General features: G+C 41.0%; 1 protein-coding gene across 2 annotated transcripts; it reads left to right on the top strand.

Annotated features, from left to right (window-relative positions):
• Window positions 1–2,526: 2,526 nt before the first annotated feature.
• LOC117371109 (nuclear receptor coactivator 3-like) lies at window positions 2,527–23,043 on the top strand. Of its 2 annotated transcripts, none has more exons than XM_033966718.2 (23): window positions 2,527–2,631; window positions 11,317–11,372; window positions 12,947–13,051; window positions 13,230–13,390; window positions 14,103–14,203; window positions 14,278–14,452; window positions 14,573–14,743; window positions 14,810–14,896; window positions 14,996–15,139; window positions 15,237–15,384; window positions 15,477–15,910; window positions 16,005–16,927; window positions 17,007–17,130; window positions 17,865–18,098; window positions 18,253–18,465; window positions 18,571–18,682; window positions 18,788–18,959; window positions 19,040–19,411; window positions 19,531–19,641; window positions 19,717–19,969; window positions 20,194–20,386; window positions 20,476–20,689; window positions 21,366–23,043. In XM_033966718.2, the coding sequence occupies exons 3-23, from the start codon at window positions 12,966–12,968 to the stop codon at window positions 21,375–21,377; spliced, it is 4,440 nt and encodes a 1,479-aa protein (XP_033822609.1). In that variant the 5' UTR covers window positions 2,527–2,631; window positions 11,317–11,372; window positions 12,947–12,965; the 3' UTR covers window positions 21,378–23,043. The 2 variants fall into 2 exon arrangements, with proteins under 2 accessions (XP_033822609.1, XP_055077641.1); XM_055221666.1 differs by having other exon boundaries at window positions 13,227–13,390; window positions 21,366–22,898.
• Window positions 23,044–23,092: the final 49 nt, after the last annotated feature.

Below are 23,092 nucleotides of genomic sequence, written 5' to 3'. Positions count from 1 at the left end.
TTCTGTGCTTCTCTGTGAGGGAGGATGCCACCAGTCTAGAATGTCTTTGGACTTGCAGGATCCTTTTGAAAGTAAGCTACTTCTTAGAGGTTTTATTTTATTTTTTTCTGGCCTGATTGATCATGGATTTCTCAGATTCCTCTGACTCTGTGTTGAGCACTTTTATCTGCAGATGTGTCATCTGAAAGTGTCTGTAGAAACGTTTAACTCAGTCCTTAAAGATCAATTTCAGCTTTACTTCTATCTGATTATATATATATATATATATATATATATATATATATATATATATATATATATATATATATATATATATATATATATATATATATATATATATATATATATATATATATATATATATATATATATATATATATATATATATATATATATATATTAGACCACCAGGTGAAACTGTTAAAAGTGAAGGGCATGTCATATGTTGTCACTTCGTCCTGCTGTTATTTTGTTATTTGTGCTTTGTCCCAGCTCACATCACTGGCCCATAATGACAGTAGAGGCCACAGCCCCATAACTGTTCATAAGAGCCAACAGTTTACAGAACATTTAAAAATGTAAATATGTAAAGATTATAGCCAATGTGATTCATTTCCATCTTCAGTCCCTCAGCAGGTTGATGTAAAACAGGACAGGGAACAAAAGCAAATGTAATACCCCAGCACACTCATTATGATTTATCCATAGACCCTACAAAAAAAACCCCAAAAAGCTAGCTTTGTTTACTCAGATACTAAATTTAAGATAATTTAAGATTCCGCTGCAGTGTATCTCCTTAAGGTGAAGTATTTCATCATATGATGTGATGATGAGTGACCCTGAGGGCCACGTTTGGCCCCAGGTTTGGACTCTCCTGTATCATCACTTTGTCTTTTTGCTGTTGTTGGCTTTAGTTTGACATGTACCAAACACAGTCTAACTCTAGGTGGCGACCTTCAAACCTCTCAGAAATAAGAAATAAGTTTAATGCCACAGGTGAACAACAATTCACAAACCAGGAATTCACTTTCACGATTTGATGAAACATTAAACACTGACTAATAACAGAAAATACAGGCCTGAAGGCTGTAAGATAAAATAAAGGCATGGATGGACATTTAAAAAGGCAAATGGCTATAGTTTACCTTCAGAGAAATAAAATAGGCCTAATAATTTTATGATTATTATTAACGACAATAATAATAATAATAATAATAATAATAATAATAATAATAATAATAATAATGTAGTGAAATGTAGGGACAAGTCAGTTTGGCTACAGTAGTGATCATGTCTACCTTCTGTGTGTTAAAGTGTTATCTGTTGTCTTTTAAAATAGAGTGGCTGGGAGGGAGGGGAGGGGGATGGTCACAGTCACTGGAGGGGGAGGTCAATTTTCCATGTTTAGTGGGGGATGGGAGACAAACATTGAGCCACGGAGCCCTGTTTAGGTTTATATAGAATTGTGGAATTGTGGCATTTAGTAAAGAATTCAATCCAAACATAAATCCAGACTTAGGAGGGAGTGAAAGGACATATTTATTAAGTGCATTAACATGTTGATATCCACACCTCATTTCACACTGAAGATCTGGTGGCCACTATTGGCCTATAAATGTCATATTTTTGTTAGATCTGTGTTTGGCCTAAGCTCTTTCCAGGCCCGGGTCTACAGCGGTGCAAAAGGGAGCATTGCAAAATCATTTATTAAAGTTTGCATCCTCATTTTTGAGATAAATAATGACACTTTGCACCTCTTTGAAACTCCAACGCACCCTCAGTCAGTTTGGTTTGGACCTGCCACTGGTTCTTCTCTCACTGTTTTAAAAAGGTTCCTACAATCACAACTGAGAACTAGGTTTCCAGTGCCTAAACCTGCAGATAGGGGACACATTCAGTATGAACATGCCTTATGTGAAAGAGTATAATTTACAGAATAACTTTAAACTCCTGGATTGTCAAAGGAAATGAATAAACAAGGAGTTGATTATGTTGCATTTTACACTTAATGGGCCCTTAATGTAAAAACTGAACACTGAAAAAAGAGAAAAAAAGAGGAGATAGGAAACAAACAAACAAAAACAAAAACAACCCTCATCTCTTTTCTCCTCAAGTGCACATGACCCAAAAGAAGTTTAAAACTGCAGTTCCTGACCTGTATGTGTCCAAAGAGATGTTACTGTCTTGCCTGGATGATGCTGCCAGTATACAGGTCAGATCTATGGAAAGATGCATGTTTTTCCCCTCCCCTCCTGAGTAAAAAAACAAAGCAAAAAAACAGTTTGGACAGCTTTTCATGTGTGGTTTTATTTATTTATGGCTTGATCTAAAAAAAATAAATAAATAAAAAAAAAGACATGAGGGTCATTTTACTACTTAAAACTGTAAATATCTCTTCTACTTTTCCTGCCCAGTTACAGTTTAGTTGCAAAGCTTCTCTCAGTTTGTTGATCTCGCCCTCACAAATGAATAACTACATTACCCAGAAAGCCTTTCGGGGTTTTTTTCTACACGCTGGCTCGCTGCGCTCTGGGAGTGTTTCCCATTTAAACAAACACGGTCCAGCCGAAGATGGCGGAGAGTTTGTAGAGACGTAAAGAAACTGCTGTCCCAGTGAACGCGCCCGGGCCGGTGAGTGCGCTGCGCTTTGTGGATGATGTTTCCAAGTTTGATCTAGTTGTACTTTTGCACATTTGATCGGGTGAATGTATGAGTGTAACAGCGTGGTGCGTCGTCCCTGAGGCTGCTGTGTGTGCGCGTCACAGAGAGAGCTCCTCACCGACACTCCACTGCTACGGAATGTTATGAACTTACGCGTATTTTCATTTTTAAGCTGTTACGCACCGCTTCACTGCTTCCCCTGTTCTCCTCCTGTCATTATTTTATGAATGGCTGTGTGTTTTGCTGTAGTTTTGCTGTAAACTTCACACATTCTGCCTTTGCTTTTGGCTGAATATGGACAGATCTTTATGGCTACAACTCCTGTGTCTACAAAGAAAACTTTTCGCTGTGTATTTAAGCGTGTATTTGGTCCCCAGCGCTGCGTTACGGCTCTGAACATTTATATTTCTGCCTAACCAACCCGCAGACTTGATCTTTTCTGTGCACTGGAGCTGCGTAAACGTCCCGTGCGCCTGGCCGCGGTGTGCGTAAAGACACAGCTGTGAGGTTGTGTTTTGTTTGAGGAGGACTGTCAATGCCGGGATACATTTTGGAGCTAAGTTTGTAGATTTTAGAAGGAGCTTTTCTTATCTGGTTTACTCAGTTTTCAAGCTTGCCTTTAGGCTTTCCACACTTCTGCCTTACTGCCCAAAACTCTCTCAAGTGCTGGGAATATTTCACTACAGATTCAGCAAGAGATCTGCCTCAGTGGTGTGTGTCACGTGGGGTTTCTTAAGGTAGAGTTTTCAGTATGATGGTGCTAGATTATTGATTTGACTACAAGTTTCATAGAAGATCTCACTTGCAATAACCACCTGTGTTTAGTAAGACACACTAATGTACAATATAATGACTCAACACAGCAAGGTTACTCTGCACACAACCCCAGGCATCTGTTATCCATTTGCACTGCTCTTATAAGATTGCATATTTACGATTGTAACGGTGGGTATTATGGACCATCCAGCTATGATTAATGTTGCTTTTTGCGGCCGATAAATCATACTTAGGTGCATGTGGGTGGCTGTGAGACGGACAGACTGGCAGTAGGAGATGGATGTGTTACAGTGCACTGGAAGATGAACAAGATCAAGGGTTCAGGGAGAGTTCGGCTGTGCGAGAGCGGCGGAGTCGTTCTGAGGGGTGTGTGCTGAGCATCCAGTTTTCAAGTACATTCTTGGTGAGCGAAATCATACGTAGTCAGACAATGCCAATGTAGACGAGTCACTCAGCTGAAACTGCTGAGCCGTGCAGTATGTCTACTCTCGGTTGTGTTTTCTAATAAAGTATTGAACAACTATTAGGTTAGTTGTGGTTATGTGAGCTTTTAATAATGAGAATTTTATTATCTAAGTTTAAATAATAGGCTTAATTATAATCTGTTTTCAATTATTTCATTCAATTGGTTGTTTAATTCATTCAGGTAAATTACTACAGTCATTCTACCTGAATTTAAGGTTTAGTTAAAGCTGATATTTAAAGCCAAGCGTATCTTATTCTGTTTTGAAAAGTGGCTGAATGTTGGTTTTACATGTTTGACTTATGTTTTAATTTCATAAAGCCAATCCGTTCTCATCTGTGTTCTTCTAGGTCACCCTTTGACAGGTCACCGTGCCTCAGTGCTGTATAAGATGAGTTTGGGAGGTTCTGCTGACAGCATTCATGAGCTCACTTGTCTTTATTTTGTCTGATGGAATGCCATTATTCAAAACCCATATATGTGGTATTTTGCAAGTGCAATGGGCACTGTGGGAACCTATCCAATGAAGTACTTGGGCTCATATTCCTGCTAAATGGAGCCCCTTGTCCCCCATTCTCTGTGCCTTTATCTGCCACTTTCTTTCCCCCACACATAGCGTGTCAGGCTGCGTTAACAATGAATCAATCTTTTGGGGGATTCTTTGACTGCAGATGGGCTGAAGTGACTTGGATGCATGGCTTCTTCTCTTTGTCCTCAAGCCCCTCTGCTCTAAATAATTAATTAACTTATCACTTTTTCTCATGGGCCCTGGGAAGTTTTAGAACGCAGAAATCACATTGTGTTAATCGATCATTTCAGCTGTTTCCACAAATATCCTCTTTCCTCGACTAAATTCCCTCTGCTGTTTCTGAGTCCCACTGTGTTGCCGATCACCTTTCTTACTATTGGGGGAACACGAGGAAAAATATGACTCCCTTGTGTAGAAGTACATCTGTTGCATTTGCACTTTTTGACATAAACTCTTCCCATCATGTAAAGAATTATTATTTAGAATGACTGAAATTCACTATTTACAAATTTAACTTTACCAGAAGAGCAGTTCACGTTTCATGTGGTATGTTATGAATTTTTCCAGGAACACTGCTACTAAACCTGAATCATCACTGTTGACTCAGTTCAGCATTTCCTGGTTCAACAGGTAGTGTTTTTGCTCTGTGCCAGGCTAAATTTAGTTGTTTCAAACTCAACAAGACCGTCACGTTTCTCCCACTGAAATATTTACAGCGTCTTTGCCCGTACAAGTGAGAGTATGAGAAGAAGCCAAGTCAGGAGGTACAAGTCCGCCGTCCGCCGTCTGCCGCTCATCTCAAACCCTGTCTGCTTTGCTGTGAGTGAGACTGTCCCCTTTCCTTCAACTCTGAGGTCTGTTAGACTCGCCGGGCCATATGTGAGCAGCACACACTTCTCAACTCCACACAGGCAGCCTGAAGCAATCATTGCACCCAATTCAAGTTTATAACCAGCCAGGATTTGGAACAGTTGACTCTCTGTAGTCCTTCTTGATTGGACGAAGGCAAGTTTATTAGGAAAGGGGGGTTCCAAGAGCAGTGCCCCCCCTCACGCTCCCCTGTTGCCCTTCCTCTTTAACTTCAACTCCCCCTTTAACTTTCGCTCCCCCAGCTGAAGAATGCTCATAAAATGGTTTCACCTGAACAAGCCAGTGGGAGGGTAGCTGCTTGGCCCAGTTTTGTTACCATTGTAAAATGTTAGCAAGACCTTGTTTGTGTTTTGTTTAGGGCCTCCTTTATAAAAATGCTTTGGGGGTAGAGGAACGGCATAGCTGAAAAAAGCTGGTTTGTAAAATAACTGCTACCAGATGCTTACTTGGTCTGTTAGAAGGAAAACAAGACTGTCATTTTTCAGCACGTTTCTTTTAAAAGGATGTTGTTGTTTTTTTCAACATATTATTTTAAGGTTTATTTACAAACAATGTAACTACGGTGTGTTGAACCAAGGTCATTGTTGTACATATTAATCAAGAATAATTAGCTGACTTTTAGTGTAGTTTACTGCTATAACAGGAGCGTATGTCTCACAATGTCATACTGGCATTTTGTGCGTTTCAAACTTGGCAGCAGGGTGTGGTTTGTGGTTCTGTTTAGACCTTCACCCTGCTATGGTCGTGCTGCGGCGCTTGAATACCTGTGTGCCAGCTCAGACAGTAACCCACTGGCTGTTCTCTGCAGACTCCCACAGTTCACCTGTAATTTCAAAGCTCTTTCATTTAAACACATAAATACCACCGTGTCTGCAGTTTTGAGCCAGCCGACGTTCCACATGTACAAGTCTGTACTTTATTGTGAATTTCAGTTCAAAGAGAAGTCAAGCAGCGACAAAGTTCCATGGCATCGTTAAAAATTGCGCATTTAGTCCTACATGTAACCATTGGAAAAGCATGTGTCAAGTAATTTATTGTAATTTTCTTCGCACCAGTACGTTTTAATTTGGTTGAATCTTTTTCTTTTTTGACAATATGTGGAAAATGTTTTTTTGCCAGTAGCTTGGTCTGCTGTGATGTCACTGTTTACTGGGCATGGTATTTCAGCACCGAGAGTCAAAGAACTTTATTTAACAAATGTCCCCAGAAAATATGAACATGTTTTCTTCACCTGAACAGTATGATGATTAAACACTAGGGTGGGCGATGTCATCTAGACTTATAAACATTTAGACACACAAGTCTAAGTGTTTCCTCTAAAACCTGAGCTCCAGGCAGCACATTGGAGTTGCACAGTAAGAAGGTCTTGGCTTGTGTCACATGTTTGTCCCTGTGTCTGGGTGGGTGTCCTCCAGGTTTCCCCCTCATCAGCCCAAAACATTCACAGCAGGTAAAATCCTCTAGCTAAGGTACTCCCTGACCATGACCAGGCCAAGCTCAAGCTCTGGAGATGGGTCCCCTGTAACGCAGTGGCTCATTGTTCCTGGCAGCTTGCCCCAGTGACATTGAAGCGTGGCTCAAACGCAGAGACGGGGCGGGTTCACACTTAAACATAGATCTCATTAAAACTGGGCCTAAATTCGCAACAAATCCTGGACTAGATCAGGATGAATCCAGGGCTAGAACAGGACCAAACCAGATCATAAAGTATATCTTAAACAACATGCATTTACTAAGACAAGATTGTGTCGACCCCTCGGTTAAAAAGCAACTGCTAATTTAATGATGATTTGAAACTTTTGGATCTAGTTTTGATTAAAATGCATTTATTTACACAGCCATTTGAACTATCCATTGTATTTCATCACTTTCTAGAGCACTGAGTTGACCTGTATTTTCCACGTCTCAGAATCATTTGTTTGTATTTTGAAGGTAAAGACACAGTTTGCGTCTGTGCTTCTAACCCTTGAACTAATGAGTCTTTACCATTTGAGTATTTGATAGTCACAGCGTTAACCGTGGGTCATTTTGAGCTTGTGTGAGTTCAGTGAGTGAGTGTTGTCCTCAGAATGCTCTTTTTTACAGTGAGGTCACTTTATTAACAGTGAAGCTTTAATGACACGGCAGATTTCTATCAACCCGTGTGCGTCACTTATGTTTGAAATGGTTCTCACGAGCGATAGTCGGCAAAAATCAATACTTATGTTTTTATGATCCGGATATCAATGTAATATTTTCCAAGTCCAACAGAAACACGTTATTTGTAATCAACTCCTTTTTGCAGGGTTTATTTATATCTTAAATTATAGATTATTAACCTGATTCTTGATATTTGTGTATTTAACAATTGCAATATTATGTATTTTTCAGAATCTCTCCTCACTTTTACTTCGTCTGTAATTGTAGCAGGAAGGAAACTGTATTTGATTATTTGTAGCACTCATTTTAGTCTTGAAATTGAACTTATTTTTGTCAGTGAAATGGTCTGTCAGCTGCACAGTGACTTGGAGGAAAAGGGAAGTTTTTCGATGCTTTGTTTTTTGTAGAAACGAGGACCATATTGACTTGTGAGTGTAGCTGGATGGAGCTTTACTAGAGTTTTACCTGTAGGCGATAGAAGCTCCACAGTCCCTCGGTTGGACCTCCTTCAGTTTCCTCTCGCCGTTCACTTGTGGAATCTTTTTCACCTATAGGCTCTGTCAACACGTGAAACTCGGCCAGTCGAAAGAAGGGAAAGGAGTAGTACACGGGGAGAGAAAAAGGGGGAGACAGGAGGGGCAGCGTGCATGAAACTGGCGTCAGACCATCGTTTGAGAGGAATTCTTCTCAGGGGTCAGAGTTCAGGCACTGCGGTGGGAGCGCTGTGATTGGCTGAGGAAAGGTGAAATGAAAACCACGGTAAACTTTTGACCCCAGCAGTGGAGCTCGGCAGGAACGCCCAGCCCCTGCTCTGCCGTGGTGGAACAGAGCCCGCTCTCTTCCTGTGTTTACTCCACCAATCCAGTGGAGAAAGCCGCGGGAGGGGGAGGGAGCTGGAGAGGGAGGGGACCACAACAGGAAAAGGGAACATTTCTGATCACAAAATGAATCTGCTTTTTCACCGAGTGGCACCAAGTTCAGACATATTTATAGAGGTAGCACGGACACAAAGGGGCTGTGTGGATTCTAATCTGTTCTATGGGGATAATTTTGACAATGTGGTGGGGGTTGTGATGTGGCGCCTCCACTCACCAGATAAAAGGGTGCTGGGCCATTGATTAATGAACTAATTTCCATAATATTAGCTTTGTGCGATCAAGCTGCTGGCGGCTTGTTTGGTCACTGCGTTCACCTCATCTAATGCACAGCAGCTGCACTAAACGCGTCCGGACTGAGGAGGGAAGGTGAGGCGGGATGTGCTGCACATCACTAAACGTGATCCTGGGTTAAGACTGAACCTGTGATGCTGAGCTCTCCTGTCCCGCTACACTCTTTTGTTTGTGTTGATGATAAATAGTGGTGGAAGGCACACACATGCTGTGGAATCTGTCATCTCTTTGTTTCCACCTTCATTAATTTCCACTGGTTTAACCATGTTTCAATATGAGTGAGAGAAAATCTACATACGTTCCCTGCCATGTGTTCCCTGGGATGTCCAAAATGTAACTTTTTAAATGTTAAACTAGGAAAAAGTGGTATGCTAGGTCTGGTTTTTGAACTTTGTTGGAATTTCACAGCTGCCTGTGTAGCGTTTACGATTTACAGCTTCAGTGTCTCAAAATCCACACTCACAACAAACGCCTGACATATGTCCCCTTCATCGCTCCATCATCATCATCATCATCACACATGGAATCAAACTGTGACTCCTCGAGGAAAATGCATTCTTTTGATTGTGTCATGTATTTACTATAGATTTAATTTTTTAGGAGTAGTACATTTAAATCCTAAATTGTTGTAACTATCATAATTATTAAATTAAGTTGAAAAATGCATCTGTACTGATTCCTAAAAGGTGTTGTTGCTTGTGCTTTTTGTGACGCAGTGAATTCCTTGGGTTCAGAATGCACTGCAGAAAATCCCGGCATAATCTGTGTACCAGGTTGAGGAGTGTTGTTGTTGTTGTTACTCATCCAATTAGTGCACGTTCTTATTTAGAAGTGTACAATCAGCCAAGTTTGAGCTGAGCTTGAGATTCAATCATTTCTAATCATCAATGATACGCTTGAGTTTTTTCATCAAGAGACCGCACCGCCTCTCCCTTCTTCAGCATAAAAGTGTTTTGAAGAGTAGTTAAGAGTAGTTTTGGAGGAATACATTTGACTAGTTTTGAGTTTTCTTGTTTTTAGAAAGACAAAGTAAAATGTAGTTGTATTGGAAAAGTATTTTATTGTCTGGTAATCACAAAGTGCACTGTTAGTCTGCTAGTTGTTGTTAGCTTTTCCATCACTGCAAAAATCCTCTCCGCTCTCTAAAAGTTATGAATAATGAGGATGCTTGGAATGCATAAGTGAGATAATTTTATACCACTGCAAACCTTTTAAAATGAACCATGTTTGTTTCAGGTACAGCACATTTCTGTCATATCATCACCAGCCCGACTCTTATTGCACCAAATTCACTGTGCAGCTGGTTGAAAGCTTGGCAGGAGGTGGAGACGCTCTTTGAAGCAAAACAGGAAGTCATTCAGTCCTTTTGTTTCCTTTTTGCACTTGATTTCTTAAAAGTCTAGTGGACACCTTTTGTTGCTTTATGACTTTGCGTCCTGTGAGAAGTCCCATTTGCCCGGATTTCAAAGAGCGACTGCGTTCTCTTTTCTGTATATTTCTAAATAATAAAAACCCTAATCTGCGTGTCGTTAATACAAGTTTATTTTTCATGTTTGGGGTTGATGTTTTATTCTAATGTGAGTGCGCTGTAGCTACTGTGATCTTTGTTTTTGGGTGGGTTCCTGTTTATTGTCAAGTCTGCGAGTCATTGTCTCAGGGAGCTCAAATTGCAGGCTTTTCATTTCAGGCTGAGTTGGAATGCACCCCTCACTATTTTGGTCCTGACTGACTGACACTGCTGCTGCATTGGCTTATAACCAGACTATTTTCATCATGGAATATACTGTATGACTTGGTGTGAGGCCTAATAGCGTAACATTATTTTTTATCCCTCCCTTTTTGGATTTTGTCCGGCTAACAAATAACCAATGATCCACGCAAAGACGCTCATTGGCGACTAACAGAAGAATAATTTCATTGTGTTTCTGTAATAAAAAATTTCATTGTGAGGATAATCTGTAACTAATATAATATAATTCAAGTATGCTCGTCAGGCGCAAAGTACATTAAGAGTAAATCATTGTTACAAAACCTGTCATCAGCTGGAATCATGATAATCTTTAATATTGTACTGACATTGCACAAGCCGTATTGAATGTTTTGAACGTTGAAAAATGGCTTAAACCCGTTTGCGACAGTTGACCGAAAAGGAGCAGCTTTTCCCTCTTCCTCAGTGTTGAATAATTTAGCTGCAGAATTGGCTCAGTTGCAGCCGTGTGTTTAGTACACGTCATGTGATCATTGGTCTGTGGCAGAGGAATGACCTGCTAACGGCGAGTATCGTCCTGACTGCTGTTGTCAAAGAAAAGTGAACTGCATCAAATTGAAATAATCTCATCTGCTGTCACGTGCCCTATAGAACCAACCAGTCAAAGTCTAAAACCTGCAAACAAAGCCAGAATTTAAGAGAATTGTACTGGCTGAAGTTTTGAGGCTCCCGTGATGAACAGGTATCCAGGATAAAAAGAGCATGGCTGATAAACATAATATGTAAAATAGGGTGGATTAATGGTCACATTTCCTGGAAAGGGAAGTGATGACGCAGTGGAAAAGACTGAGCGAGGATACAAACAGGATGCTGTCTTCTGTGGCTTCCTGTGCACTTTTAGAAATCACTTTTCCCATGAATAATTCAGAAAATTATGTCCATTGATAATTTGTCTGAGTTATTTTAAGTCTAATAGTCATAATGTCTTTTTTTGTTTCAGGTGATGTCCAGACATTGGGAATGAATGGAGCTGGACAGGGGGTTGTACTGGCCAAGGTGACCAATGAAAACACTCACACACATGGACACATTATTGTTCAGTCTTTAAAATGCACAAATGATATTGTGGCTTTTTTTGGACTGCTGGTTTGTGTGAATCTTACCTTGAACATATTTTATTAAGCTGATTCAGGCCAGTGGCATCTTGCCAGACTTGTTGAGACACATCTGTGGTTTATGTGGGCGGTTCTTGTCAATTCTGTTTAATGTACATTCTACTCAGCTAAATTCATTTATTAAAAACGCACTGATTTAGGAATAGTTTGCATGTATTCTCTGTCTTGCCACTGTCACATCATGCTGTTGTCTGGTAGAGATATTGGAATTGTAGGGGGAAAAAATGTAATAATTTCTGAGCAGAATGAAAGTGAGAGTCTGCTTTACTGCTATACTGTTTCAATGCACAAGGCTGATGTCATCCAACTACAATGCTGCAGAGGTGAGTCTTAGACAGAAACCAGGAAGGAAGGAAAGAGGAAGGGCCAGCGAGAGGCAGAGTGTCATAACCTTAGCAAGACTTTGAGCTTTAGAGTGGGGGGTGATGATAGTTAGATGGACAAGAAGCATGCCCTGTAGATTTATGGTCCTGAGCATGTGTCTGCACCTCGATGCTCTTTAGCAATAGCACAAGTCGTAGTGACTGATCTGCATGTCCTAGCCTGTGTCTTCAGAGCTGGAGTTGCATAATGGCTCCCACCCGTTCTACACACTTTTCCACTTCAAAATGAGATCACTGTTTTGAAAGTGCTGTGCATTGGGGTTTTTGCTTGTACACATATCCATATGTTGACAAAAAGGATCGCTGGTCAATTTTTTTCAGAGGTAAAAATTTGTGTGGAAATGGAAAAATGAGCTGTAACTGCAGATTGTATAATTCTCCCTAATTTGAACTTTGGAGAGGTCAAATACAGGGCAGTGCCACGGCAGGAAAACAAGGGCAGGATCCCTAACTCAGCTACGCCCTGCCAGGGAGGGAGTTGACTGAAGCGTTGTGCATGGATGCTCTGGAGAAAACTGCAGTAAAAATCATGGAAAAAATGCTATAACCTGCAGCCCACAGAGCCTATTTTATATTCCTCACCAATACAATATTTTCAGTACATTTCTCTTCTCGTGGACATTTTGAATGTTTATATGCAGCGTGTTCCTTTTTTAACGTCCATATTTCTGGTTTCCTGAGAAACATGCTTTTGCATAAATTACAGTAAGTATGTTAGCTAGGTGTATAGCTCCTTCCAGTAGTGTATTATTTCTTTATGGTTAGGCTGGCTGAACGCAGAATGACCCATCTCCCTCGAGGCTTAAAATCACTACATCATCATCAGTCGCTCCTCACAGTGGAACAGATGAGATTTCACTCTTGCTAAGTTTTTACAAACTGAGCAGTGCCCCATTTGACAGTTTTGTTAAATGGTTATTTGATTTCTTTGGATTAAAGCACCAGGTCTCTGGTCAGTTTTTCAAAGATTGCAGCTTTGGAACAGTATTGAATTAGACCACTTTGGCACAGCTGTCATTTAATTTAAACATGTTTATTGACTGCCGTAACAACTAGATTGTCTTGTTTTTAGGTCCTGATATGTACTCGAGATGAGTGGAGTTTCTGACAACTCTTTGGAGCCACTGGGCTCTGACCGCAAACGAAGACATTCCACCTGTGACCCACAGGGGCCAGGGTACGTATAGGAACGACTACTTCGCTAAACCTTTCTCTCTAAAACTACCTGTTACTTTGTTCCTATGAAATGATGATGAAACACACAAATACCCCTTTAACTCCTCGTGCATACGGCCAGGGTATGAGGCGGTAAGGTCGTCATGGTAACATGTTTAATCCCATTGGTGGCCCAGCAGGTGTGACAAGCGTCGGAGGGAACAGGAGAGCAAGTACATAGAAGAACTGGCTGAGCTCATTTCTGCAAACCTCTCGAACATCGACAGCTTCAACGTCAAACCTGACAAATGTGCCATCCTCAAGGAAACTGTGAGGCAGATAAGACAAATCAAAGAGCAAGGTACAAACCCCCTTTCTAAAAACTATATTCAGGAATTTTATTTTGTGCTATTAAAGTAACACACTGGGCTGGACAGTCAATGGATTGGGGCATTAGGCTGAAGGCCAGGTGGCTCCACACTGACACTGCAGTTAGGCTTTTTGTGTTACTGCTGGTAAATGAGCACAGGTAATTGAGACCAGTCCAAGGTGGTCATGGCTCTTGCTGTAACTTGGACTGTGTGTCTGTGGTTCAATGGGGACCAGCACCAGTTACTATGAAATCTGACTATCCCCAGGCAAAAGTGGAGCATGGTGTCCTTACTGGATACAGTGCAAAGCATGTATTCTTTCAGTCACTTAAGCTTGGTTGTGATTAAATGTGTGAGACTAAGTGTGTAAAGAATCCCAATAATTTTAAGTACACTGTTTCTGCAAAAAAATTTTTTTTACAAGATTCCGGATAATAGGGTTTTTTTTTTGTTTTGTTTTTTTGTTTTTGAGCATGCTTACCCACATTACACTATACTTTGGAGTATACAAGTGCTGCCCAACAAAACCTTCCCCACATGCTTGTAGTAAAAATAGAAAGGCATGTGAAACATGCCCCCATTGGTTTTGCTGCCATCTAGTGGTCCATGTTAAATTGTTTGAAATTGCAATTTCAGAATCTTTTTACAGTGCACCCTCAAGCCTGCATACATATTGTCATGTGCTTTTATGTTTAATTTCAGGAAAAAGCTCCTGTAGTGATGATGATGTCCAGAAAGCAGATGTTTCTTCTACTGGTCAAGGGGTCATTGACAAGGACCATCTGGGCCCATTACTTTTACAGGTCAGACATGGGACATGGAGTGTTTCTGTTGTGAATAAATCTGACAAGATGACTATTGTTTGTTTTTACATTAGGCATTGGATGGCTTTCTGTTTGTGGTAAATCGAGAAGGCAGCATTGTATTTGTATCAGATAATGTGACGCAGTATCTACAGTACAAGCAAGAGGAGCTAATAAACACTAGTGTTTACAATATAATCCATGAAGATGACCGGGAAGAGTTTCACAAGAACCTCCCTAAAGCCAGTGGTGAGACTAATCTGTTTTTAGTTTGTCACACTGCCATGCAAAATGTACAGTAAGAATTGAATATGTATAATATGTATGTATGTATAATTTAATAATCAATATGTGTGTTACTTCTGCCAGGGCCAAATGGGGCGCCATGGAGCGGAGAGACACTTCGACAAAGAAGTCACACTTTTAACTGCCGCATGCTCCTGAACTGGCCTCAAGAAGAAAGACCTGGGGCCCAACATTATGAAACTATGCAGTGTTTTGCTCTCACTCAACCACGAGCCATGATGGAGGAAGGAGAAGGTATTTATCTGCAGAACATCTGGGAATTAGTGAATCTCTCAGACTTAATGACTCTCTTCTTTGCAGATTTTCATTCATGTATGATTTGTGTGGCAAGGCGGATTACTGCTGTTGAGAGGACGGAGAGATTTAGTACTCGTCATGAACTGTCTGGTAAGTGGTGGTGTGAAAAACAGAAATGACCCGTTTTTAAAACAAATTCTTTAAAAAAGCAATTTCATGTTTTTTTGTTTTTTTTGTTTGTATTTTTAGGCAAGTTAATTGAGATAGAACAGCAGGCAACACTTCACACAACAATGCGGCCCGGCTGGGAGGACTTGGTGAGACGCTGCATGCAGATGTTTCTACATCGCAGTGAGGGCCAACCTTGGTCCTACAAACGGCATTATAAAGATGGTATGTAGTTATTTTATTTTTTTTATTGATCAAAAATGTCTTATTCACATCAGTCACTTCACATTATGGCAATGTTCAATTTTTTTGTTGGCTCTAGCTTTGCTTAATGGCCACGCAGAGACACCACTGTACCGTTTTTCACTCTCTGATGGCACCCCAGTCACAGCCCAAACCAGGAGTGACCTCTGTCGGAATCCAAATTCCAATGAACCACCCACTTTTCTTTCCACACACTTGCTGCAAAGGTACCACAGATTCAACTGTCAAAACTGTTTTCTCACCCCTTTCTCTTGTAAACAGTAAATCTTGAAACTGCATTTGTTTTTCCCTTTATTAGAGAGCCAAGTGGTTATCGGGGACATCCAGGTGGGGCCATGAGGCCTTCAAACATTGGTGTGAATAATCAGAATCAACAAATGGGTGCAGGGATGAACAGGGGGTATGGTATGACAGAGCACAGAGGACTGCCCCCATACTCAGCGGGCAACCACATGAATCTCATGAATCAAATGAACAACATGGGCCAAATGAATTCTATGCATCAGATGAACACGCCCATGAACTCTATCAACCAAATGGGGCACCACGGCATGCATCAACAAATGGGCCCATTTCACAGTGGCAGTGCAGGTCCTGGTGGCGGAGGATATGGAATGGGAATGACCAGGCCCCCTCAGGCCAGTACAGCGATGAATGGTCCTCACAATGTCATGGGGTCGCCTGGAGTCCGAGGAAGCCCAAAAATGGGAGCTAGTCCTTTTTCTCCAAGTGGTAAGTAAAGTGTCATTTTTACATCTTGTGTATAGATCTCATGTGTAATTGGATTAAGATAATCAATGCATTTTTCTTTTGTGGATCATTACAGGTATGAACTCCCCTATGCATCCAGCTAGTTCAGGGGCCACATTCTCCAGTAGTTCTCTAAATGCTCTCCAAGCCATAAGTGAGGGTGTGGGCAACCCGATGTCCTCTTCCCTCACATCTCCCCCTCCACATAAACCGGACAGTTCACCGAGTATTAACTCAACCAACCAGGCATCTGGTGGCTCCTGTAAGCCTGGTCCGTTTCCCCACTCTGATTCGAAGAGCCCAAATCGTTCTCTGGGTCCGAGTGCAGAGCAGTCACAGCAACACACCCCCACAGGTGATGGTCCTGCAGATAAACCAGACAGCCAAGCCCAGCCTGGGGGAGACGCTCTCCGACGGGTCTCTGACAGCAAGTGTCACCAGAAGCTTCTGAAGCTCCTCACATCGCCCACTGATGAGCTGGTGCCTCTGGGTCAGACCCTGGGCTCTGGACCCACCTCCACAGCTGATAATAAAGACGGGACAGGCGGCGTTACCAGTCCCTCATCCTCAACAGGAGTGTCTTCCTCTACTGGGGCTGTGTCTTCCACTGTTGGTGCAGGGCATTTGTCAAGTCAGTCACTGCAGGAGAAACACAAGATACTGCACAAGCTTCTACAAGATGGTAACACCCCAGACGAAGTGGCACGGATCACAGCAGAGGCTACAGGGAAGAGCAGCTTAGACACTGGAGGATCTGAGATTGGCCCCCCAGCAGCTATTTGTGGAGCAGAGTCCAAAACGGAACAGCTCAGTCCTAAGAAGGAAAAGTCCCATGCGCTCCTGCACTATCTTCTCAATAACAATAAGGATGAGTCCGACAGTGGGGACATCAAACCAAAGCTGGAAGAGCTAGAAGGAAGGGGCCCAAAGGCGCCGGGTGTTGCCAATTCTGAATCGTGCTCCCTCAGCAGCAAGGTGAAGTTGGAGCCATCAGATGAGGTAAAATCCAGAGAGAAGGTTTCTTCTGCTTCAGAGTATCCCTTTGAAGTTGACAACTTTTGTTTTGTTCTTGATCTAGTCGGAGACTCTTGAAACAATTCTTGGAGTTCCTCGAACTAATTCTGGCTTCTTCTCTGAGCCTGACTCAAGAACAGGAAAAGACGCTGGAAGTCAACAAGGAAACAGGGCTGATGATTTACATGGTAAGTACATAATTGGTTTGTTTACTTTTCTGCTGTTCCTGTTAGTACACATTGACTCCATTTCACAAAGGAGATTGGAGCGACCCCAGTATGCACTAGTTTTTGTTTTGTTTACTTTAGTTTTGGATTGGCCTTTTTCACACACACTGAGTATCATTCACCCAAACGTGCATCATGAACCACATGAAAGTCCATCAGCTCATCGGGAAACTTCTATCACAACACGCTTCAATCCGAAATCGGGCAGGTTAGATTCAGAGAGCGAGTTACCGTTGCAACTGTCTCAGGGTTTAGGTTAGCTCTCTGAAAACTCTGTGAAACTGTTAACCCTGAAAAGAGGTCAACCCAAAGTCTGCTTCTTGAAACACGGCCATAAACACATGTATAATGTGACAGTATGTCCACTATGACACGATTTATCTGACTTCATATAAATGGACTCACTCTTAAAAGGAATCACTTTGTGTGGAGGCATGTCGACTTTAGCTCAAAGTGCAGCATTACCAAGCTGTGGTAAAAATCCATAGAATGATTTTATCTGATCTGTGTAACTTCAAAAGATTTGAAATTCAACGTTATACTGTTTTACTTTAATTTTATTGTCATACTATATTTTTACTTGTCAACTGGAGTAAAGGTAAAAAATAAAAACAATTCAGAATTTAAGGTATTTTAACATTATTTCTTGAACAAACAGAAATGTTAAATGAGCTTGTACCTCATCTTTTCCTTAGATGGTGAGCGAGCGTCCATGCCTCCAGCCCAGCGCTCTGCCTATCAAAGGGCTTTATCTGTTGATGCTAAGCCCATAGGTGGAGATGTTTCTGTTGGTGGAATAGCTGGCAGAAGAAATGTCCCGTGTCCCACTCTTTTGAATCAGGACTCTATGGACTCTCCACTTCGACCTGCAGGAATGCCTAACGGCTTTCCAGGAAATATGAGTCTACGTCCACCACAAAGCAATCCAAGTAATTTATACATTTACCTCAGTTTGACCAAAAACATTGACCGAAAAAAGATATATATATAGATATTAAGATTATGTTTATATACATCTCTCTACATATAAAAAAAACATACAACATGTATTGTCCCTGTAAAGCTGACACATTTGTGCCATAGGAGGTGTGGGGAGAGGGATGGGAATGGCACCGCGATCTAGAGTGACTGGACCAGGAGACTGGGGTATGTCAAGATCCACTGCAAATCCTACTAGTGGGTCGGTTCACACTGGCATGGGTCGTTCCGGCCCAATGGGAGGCCCAATGATTAATCGTTCACACAGTGTGCCCGGAGCCACAAGATCTATGCTTCAGCAGCAGCTCATGGAGATTGGTATGCCCGTGTTCACTTATTGGTTGTTACAACAGAAATTATAATACAATAGGTGTAACTGGATCATTTGGAGTAATTTTGCATATGTAATTGTATTTTATGTAGGTCCCAATGAATCCAATTTGGGTATGAATCTGTTTGGTAGCCACACACCACAGTCTCCATCATGGCCCGATTCTTCAATGGGAATGGATCGACCACAGAGTCGTACAAACAGGTAATAATCACTACAGCTCAATACATTTAAAAAACTTTGATTAGGAATGGCATTGTTTTTACATTGTCAAATGCCTAACCCATATGACCTTCCATATTTTTTTAGAGACCAGTTTGGTCTTACTTTAGATGAGCTGCTTGGACCCTTGGCTGGAAGTGATGGTCCGAATGATGAACGAGCTCTTTTGGACCAGCTGGACTCCCTGCTCAACACGGCTGATGTTATGGCTCTGCAAGAGATAGATCGAGCTTTGGGGATCCCTGAAATAGTGGGCCAGGTACATATGTCGTGTTTCCTTTTTAACATAAAAATTATTCTTTTGGTAATTTTTTTAATTTCCCAATTTTTTCTTCCCAGTCTCACGGCGCTGAGGGGCCCCAGCAAGGCCAAGATCAAAGCCAGGCTCAGTGCCCACCATCGGAGCCTTTCGTCGCACCAGACTCTTCCATGGGAATGGACCAAAAAGCTGTGTACAACCAGGGCTACCCTGGACCCCCTGGACCATCCTCCATGAGCATGCAGCCGGACTACAGGCCCAATACAATGCAGGGCCAGTCACCTGGAGGCTTCAACCCAATGGTGAATCAAATGAACCACACAGGAGGCTTTTCAGGCATGAGCGGGATGGGTAATGTGGGAAACCCTCGGCTAAACATGATGAGACCCCGCATGATGAATGCCACCAAACCCCTGAGATTTCACCTGCAACAAAGGCTGCAAGGACAGCAGGTCAGCATAAAATTACACAAACTAGAACACAATAATTTGATCATGTATTATGGTGTCAGAACTAGCTTAAAATGACTTATTGGCTCTATCATTGTTCTTGTGATTTGTATATTTAACAGTTTATGAACCAGGTTAGACAAGGCGTGAAGATGGACAGTGCTCCTGGAGGGCCGACTGCTTTGCGCCCAGGTATGCAATCTGGTATGGCACCTGGAGGCATGGGCAATCAGGTAAGCAGGCGTCATTAATTAACACCTTTGTTTTGTTGGTGTTTGTCAGTAAATGAAACTTGTCTGTGTCTGTAGTCTGGATTTCTAAATGCTCAAATGATGGCCCAGCGCAGCAGAGAGATGATGACCCTGCAGATGAAGAGACAGAGGATGATGATGTTAATTCAACAGCAACAGCAGCAGCAGCAACAGCAGCAAAGCCAGGGGCCAGCAGGGGGCTTTAGTCCACCGCCAAATGTCACCGCACCGGCAGGGATGGACAACCCCATGGGAGGCCCACCCATAAACCAGCCAGGGCAGCAGGGCTTCAACTATGGAGGCAACTATGGTCTGTATTCTCTATGAATCTTTGTATTTGCCTGGTTAATTGCATTGCAAATGTAAATGTGGATTAAAGGAGGCATATTGTGCAAAAATACTTCAGATGTGAAAGTTGTATTTAGAGTGATTTTATGCATGTTTAAGTAATCGAGATTGCTCCAAAAATCCCTGTTTTATATATAGAATAAAAAAAGTATGCAGCATATTTTTTGAAATGTAAATGTTATTCAGGTATGAATCAACAACAAGACCCATCATTTATGGCTCCAGGAAGTGGCTCGACAGGAAACCTAATGCAAGGGCGAATGTCTGGCCCTGCACAAAACAACATGATGGTTGGAATGCAAGGAAACCCCCAGGGTGGACCCATGTACCCTTCTGTCGACATGAAGAGCTGGCAACAAGGTGGCATGCCGCGGAACAAGTACGTTGGTGCTTCTATTTTAGTTATTTAATCCAGAACTCTTTACTGTACTTTGATAATGATGACACAAATGTCTGTTTCATTTACAGCTCATACCCACAGCAGCAGTTCCCACAACCAAGTAATCAGGGCCAGTTTGGACCCATGATGATGAACAACAACTCCATGGGTGGACCTGGTCCCGTTGGTGGAGCTGCTGGGGGGCAAATGGGCCAGATGCAGGGCCAAATGCCGGGCCAAATGCAGGGTCAGATGGGCATGAACCCAATGGCGATGGCTAGAATGCCAATGGGACCTGAGCAGGTAACTAACACTTAAATGTGCATAACTCTAGTGTAGTGCCAGACATGAGCTATGTTCTGTGTTCCCAGTGAATGAGGGCAAGCATTATGTAAATAATCAATTACTGAAATACAGCTATTCTATTTCTAAATGAGTTGGCATGTTTTGGTGTGTAAAGACCAAATAACTGCCTTGTGTTGTGAGAAGAGATTTTATGACTCCTGCAGAACATTAATTATACCAAAATGAGGAAAGGATGAAGCAGCACCAAAGCTTGTTCACTTTCCAAAATGTCTGGACAAGAAAAAATAGCAGTTAATTGACTTCAGTATATTATATTAAGCCATCTATTTAGTGAGAATATAATTTGAATGGTAGCAATGCAAAAATTATAAAAGCTGCGATTGTTAAATTATTATAGTGCACTCTGCAAAATGATGATTACCATATCTAAAACCTGCTAACATTGTACTTTTAAAAACTTGTTCTTAAATACTTGTGATTCTTGTAGTAATTTAGCAGTTGATATTGCTCTCACCTCTTTAAATCCGATTGCAAAAGAAAATTACAAAGATATTTATACCCAATATGTTTTTCCCCAGATCAAAACGACTAGATAACAGCACATATACACTTGATTGTCAAAACTATAAAATGGTTCTACATGTCTGATGAATACTACCGTTTGTGTTTGCAGAAATACTGTTGAGGGCCTTTGATGACGGAAAATGACCTACAGCCAGATATCGTGGAGCTCAACAAGTTGTCCAGAGAATGCTTGTTGAATGTGTATTGATATTCTCAGCCATATGTGCAGTAATCATGTTAATATTGAGTTCCAATGCACAATTAGACTTCAGATTTGGACAATGGTACATGTGGCTGTGGCTGCACTTTAATTACAGGCTTCAGATCAGAGCTCGGGATCAAACGTCAAAAAAACAAGTTCTTAGAAACATTTGCCATGTTTTAGCAGCAGTGCAAATCGTACATAGAGATGCACTCACCAAAACAATAATAAAAAATGGTAAACCAGAGCCGTGGAACAACCCAATAAGCTGCTGGGACAGTCTATACTTTCAAAATACTTTTAAATGAACTGAACTTTTTAAATTTAATATTTAAATTAAAAAACTTAATATCACCATGACGACACAATCCCGAGCTCTAAAGACAAAAGGATTGTTACAGTATTTTCTTTTTAAGACGGCCTTACTTGAGATTCAACGCCTTTGCAAAAATAGGTTCTCTTTATTCTCCCTTTTGGTTTTGATGGTTCTTAAATGTCATTTGATGCTATAAGCACACCGTCTATGGCTTTAAGCAGAATGGAGTAATAACTCTTGCCTCTATGATTTAGATTTAATGGAGCCTTGTTTAAAGCAAACTAATGGTACTGCAGTATTAAATGTTAAATTGTTTCAGTGAATATACTTGTAAATATTCTACAGAATATATCATACATTCTTTTTAAAACCCATTATTGCACATGTATGAGACCTGGATGTATTTGTCTCTCATAGGTCATTCTTTTATGGTTTTATTTGTTATGTCTTTGCAGTTATTGCAAGTGTGTCTGGGATTTTTTATTATTGTTTGACAATTTTCTGAATGCTGTATTTTTATTATTTTGCATAATGTCATGTATTACATGTTTAGAAAGGCACTTTTACTCTTATTGAGTATCTGATAAGTTAAAGTTTTGATCTTTTACACCATCTGACAGTTAATGTATTTGTTTCAATGTGGTGGAAAGAGCTGACTCCATCTGTGTGTTTTTGTGTGTTATATTATGTCCTTAGTTCACCAACAGGCCTTGAACATATTTTTGTCCTATATTCATCTGGTTTGTCTGTTGCTATTGATTGTTTTGATATAACTGTTTGCTCAGAACAGTTTCAGGTCTGACTCTATCTTTCAACATGCTCAATCCAAAGATCTTTTTCCACATCTTTGTACAGCTTCTGGGCTCTGGTGTACATTTTTATTTTACAAATATGTGTATCGAGGATGGTCTCATGCCATATTTGCAGTGGTATTAGTTTGGTTTGAAATGGGCATTGAAAAGCCACAAATACAACTAAATGGAATGAATATACGTGGAATATAATTAACAGAATGCTTTGTTTGTTTTTTGGAGGAGACATAAGCTGTTGTTTTACTAGATGTATATTACAGATTTCCTTGTTGATAATGGTGTAAATACAAATTTCTATTTAAATACTACCTTAGCTATTGTGATTTTTGTCTTTGATTTTAGGTTATAAATAATTGAGATGAAAATAGAAGCAATGCCTTTGTGATAAATAATAATAATCTATTTAAACATTTAGTCAACTGTCAATACAGAGAAACATCACCTCTTGTGACCAGCAGAGGGAGCAGTTGTCTGTGTCATCTTTCTCATCACTTTCTCCAGTTTGT

This window comes from Periophthalmus magnuspinnatus, chromosome 5, assembly GCF_009829125.3.
Source record: "Periophthalmus magnuspinnatus isolate fPerMag1 chromosome 5, fPerMag1.2.pri, whole genome shotgun sequence".
Lineage (NCBI taxonomy): Eukaryota > Metazoa > Chordata > Actinopteri > Gobiiformes > Gobiidae > Periophthalmus > Periophthalmus magnuspinnatus.
This window is presented reverse-complemented; position numbering and strand designations above follow the sequence as displayed.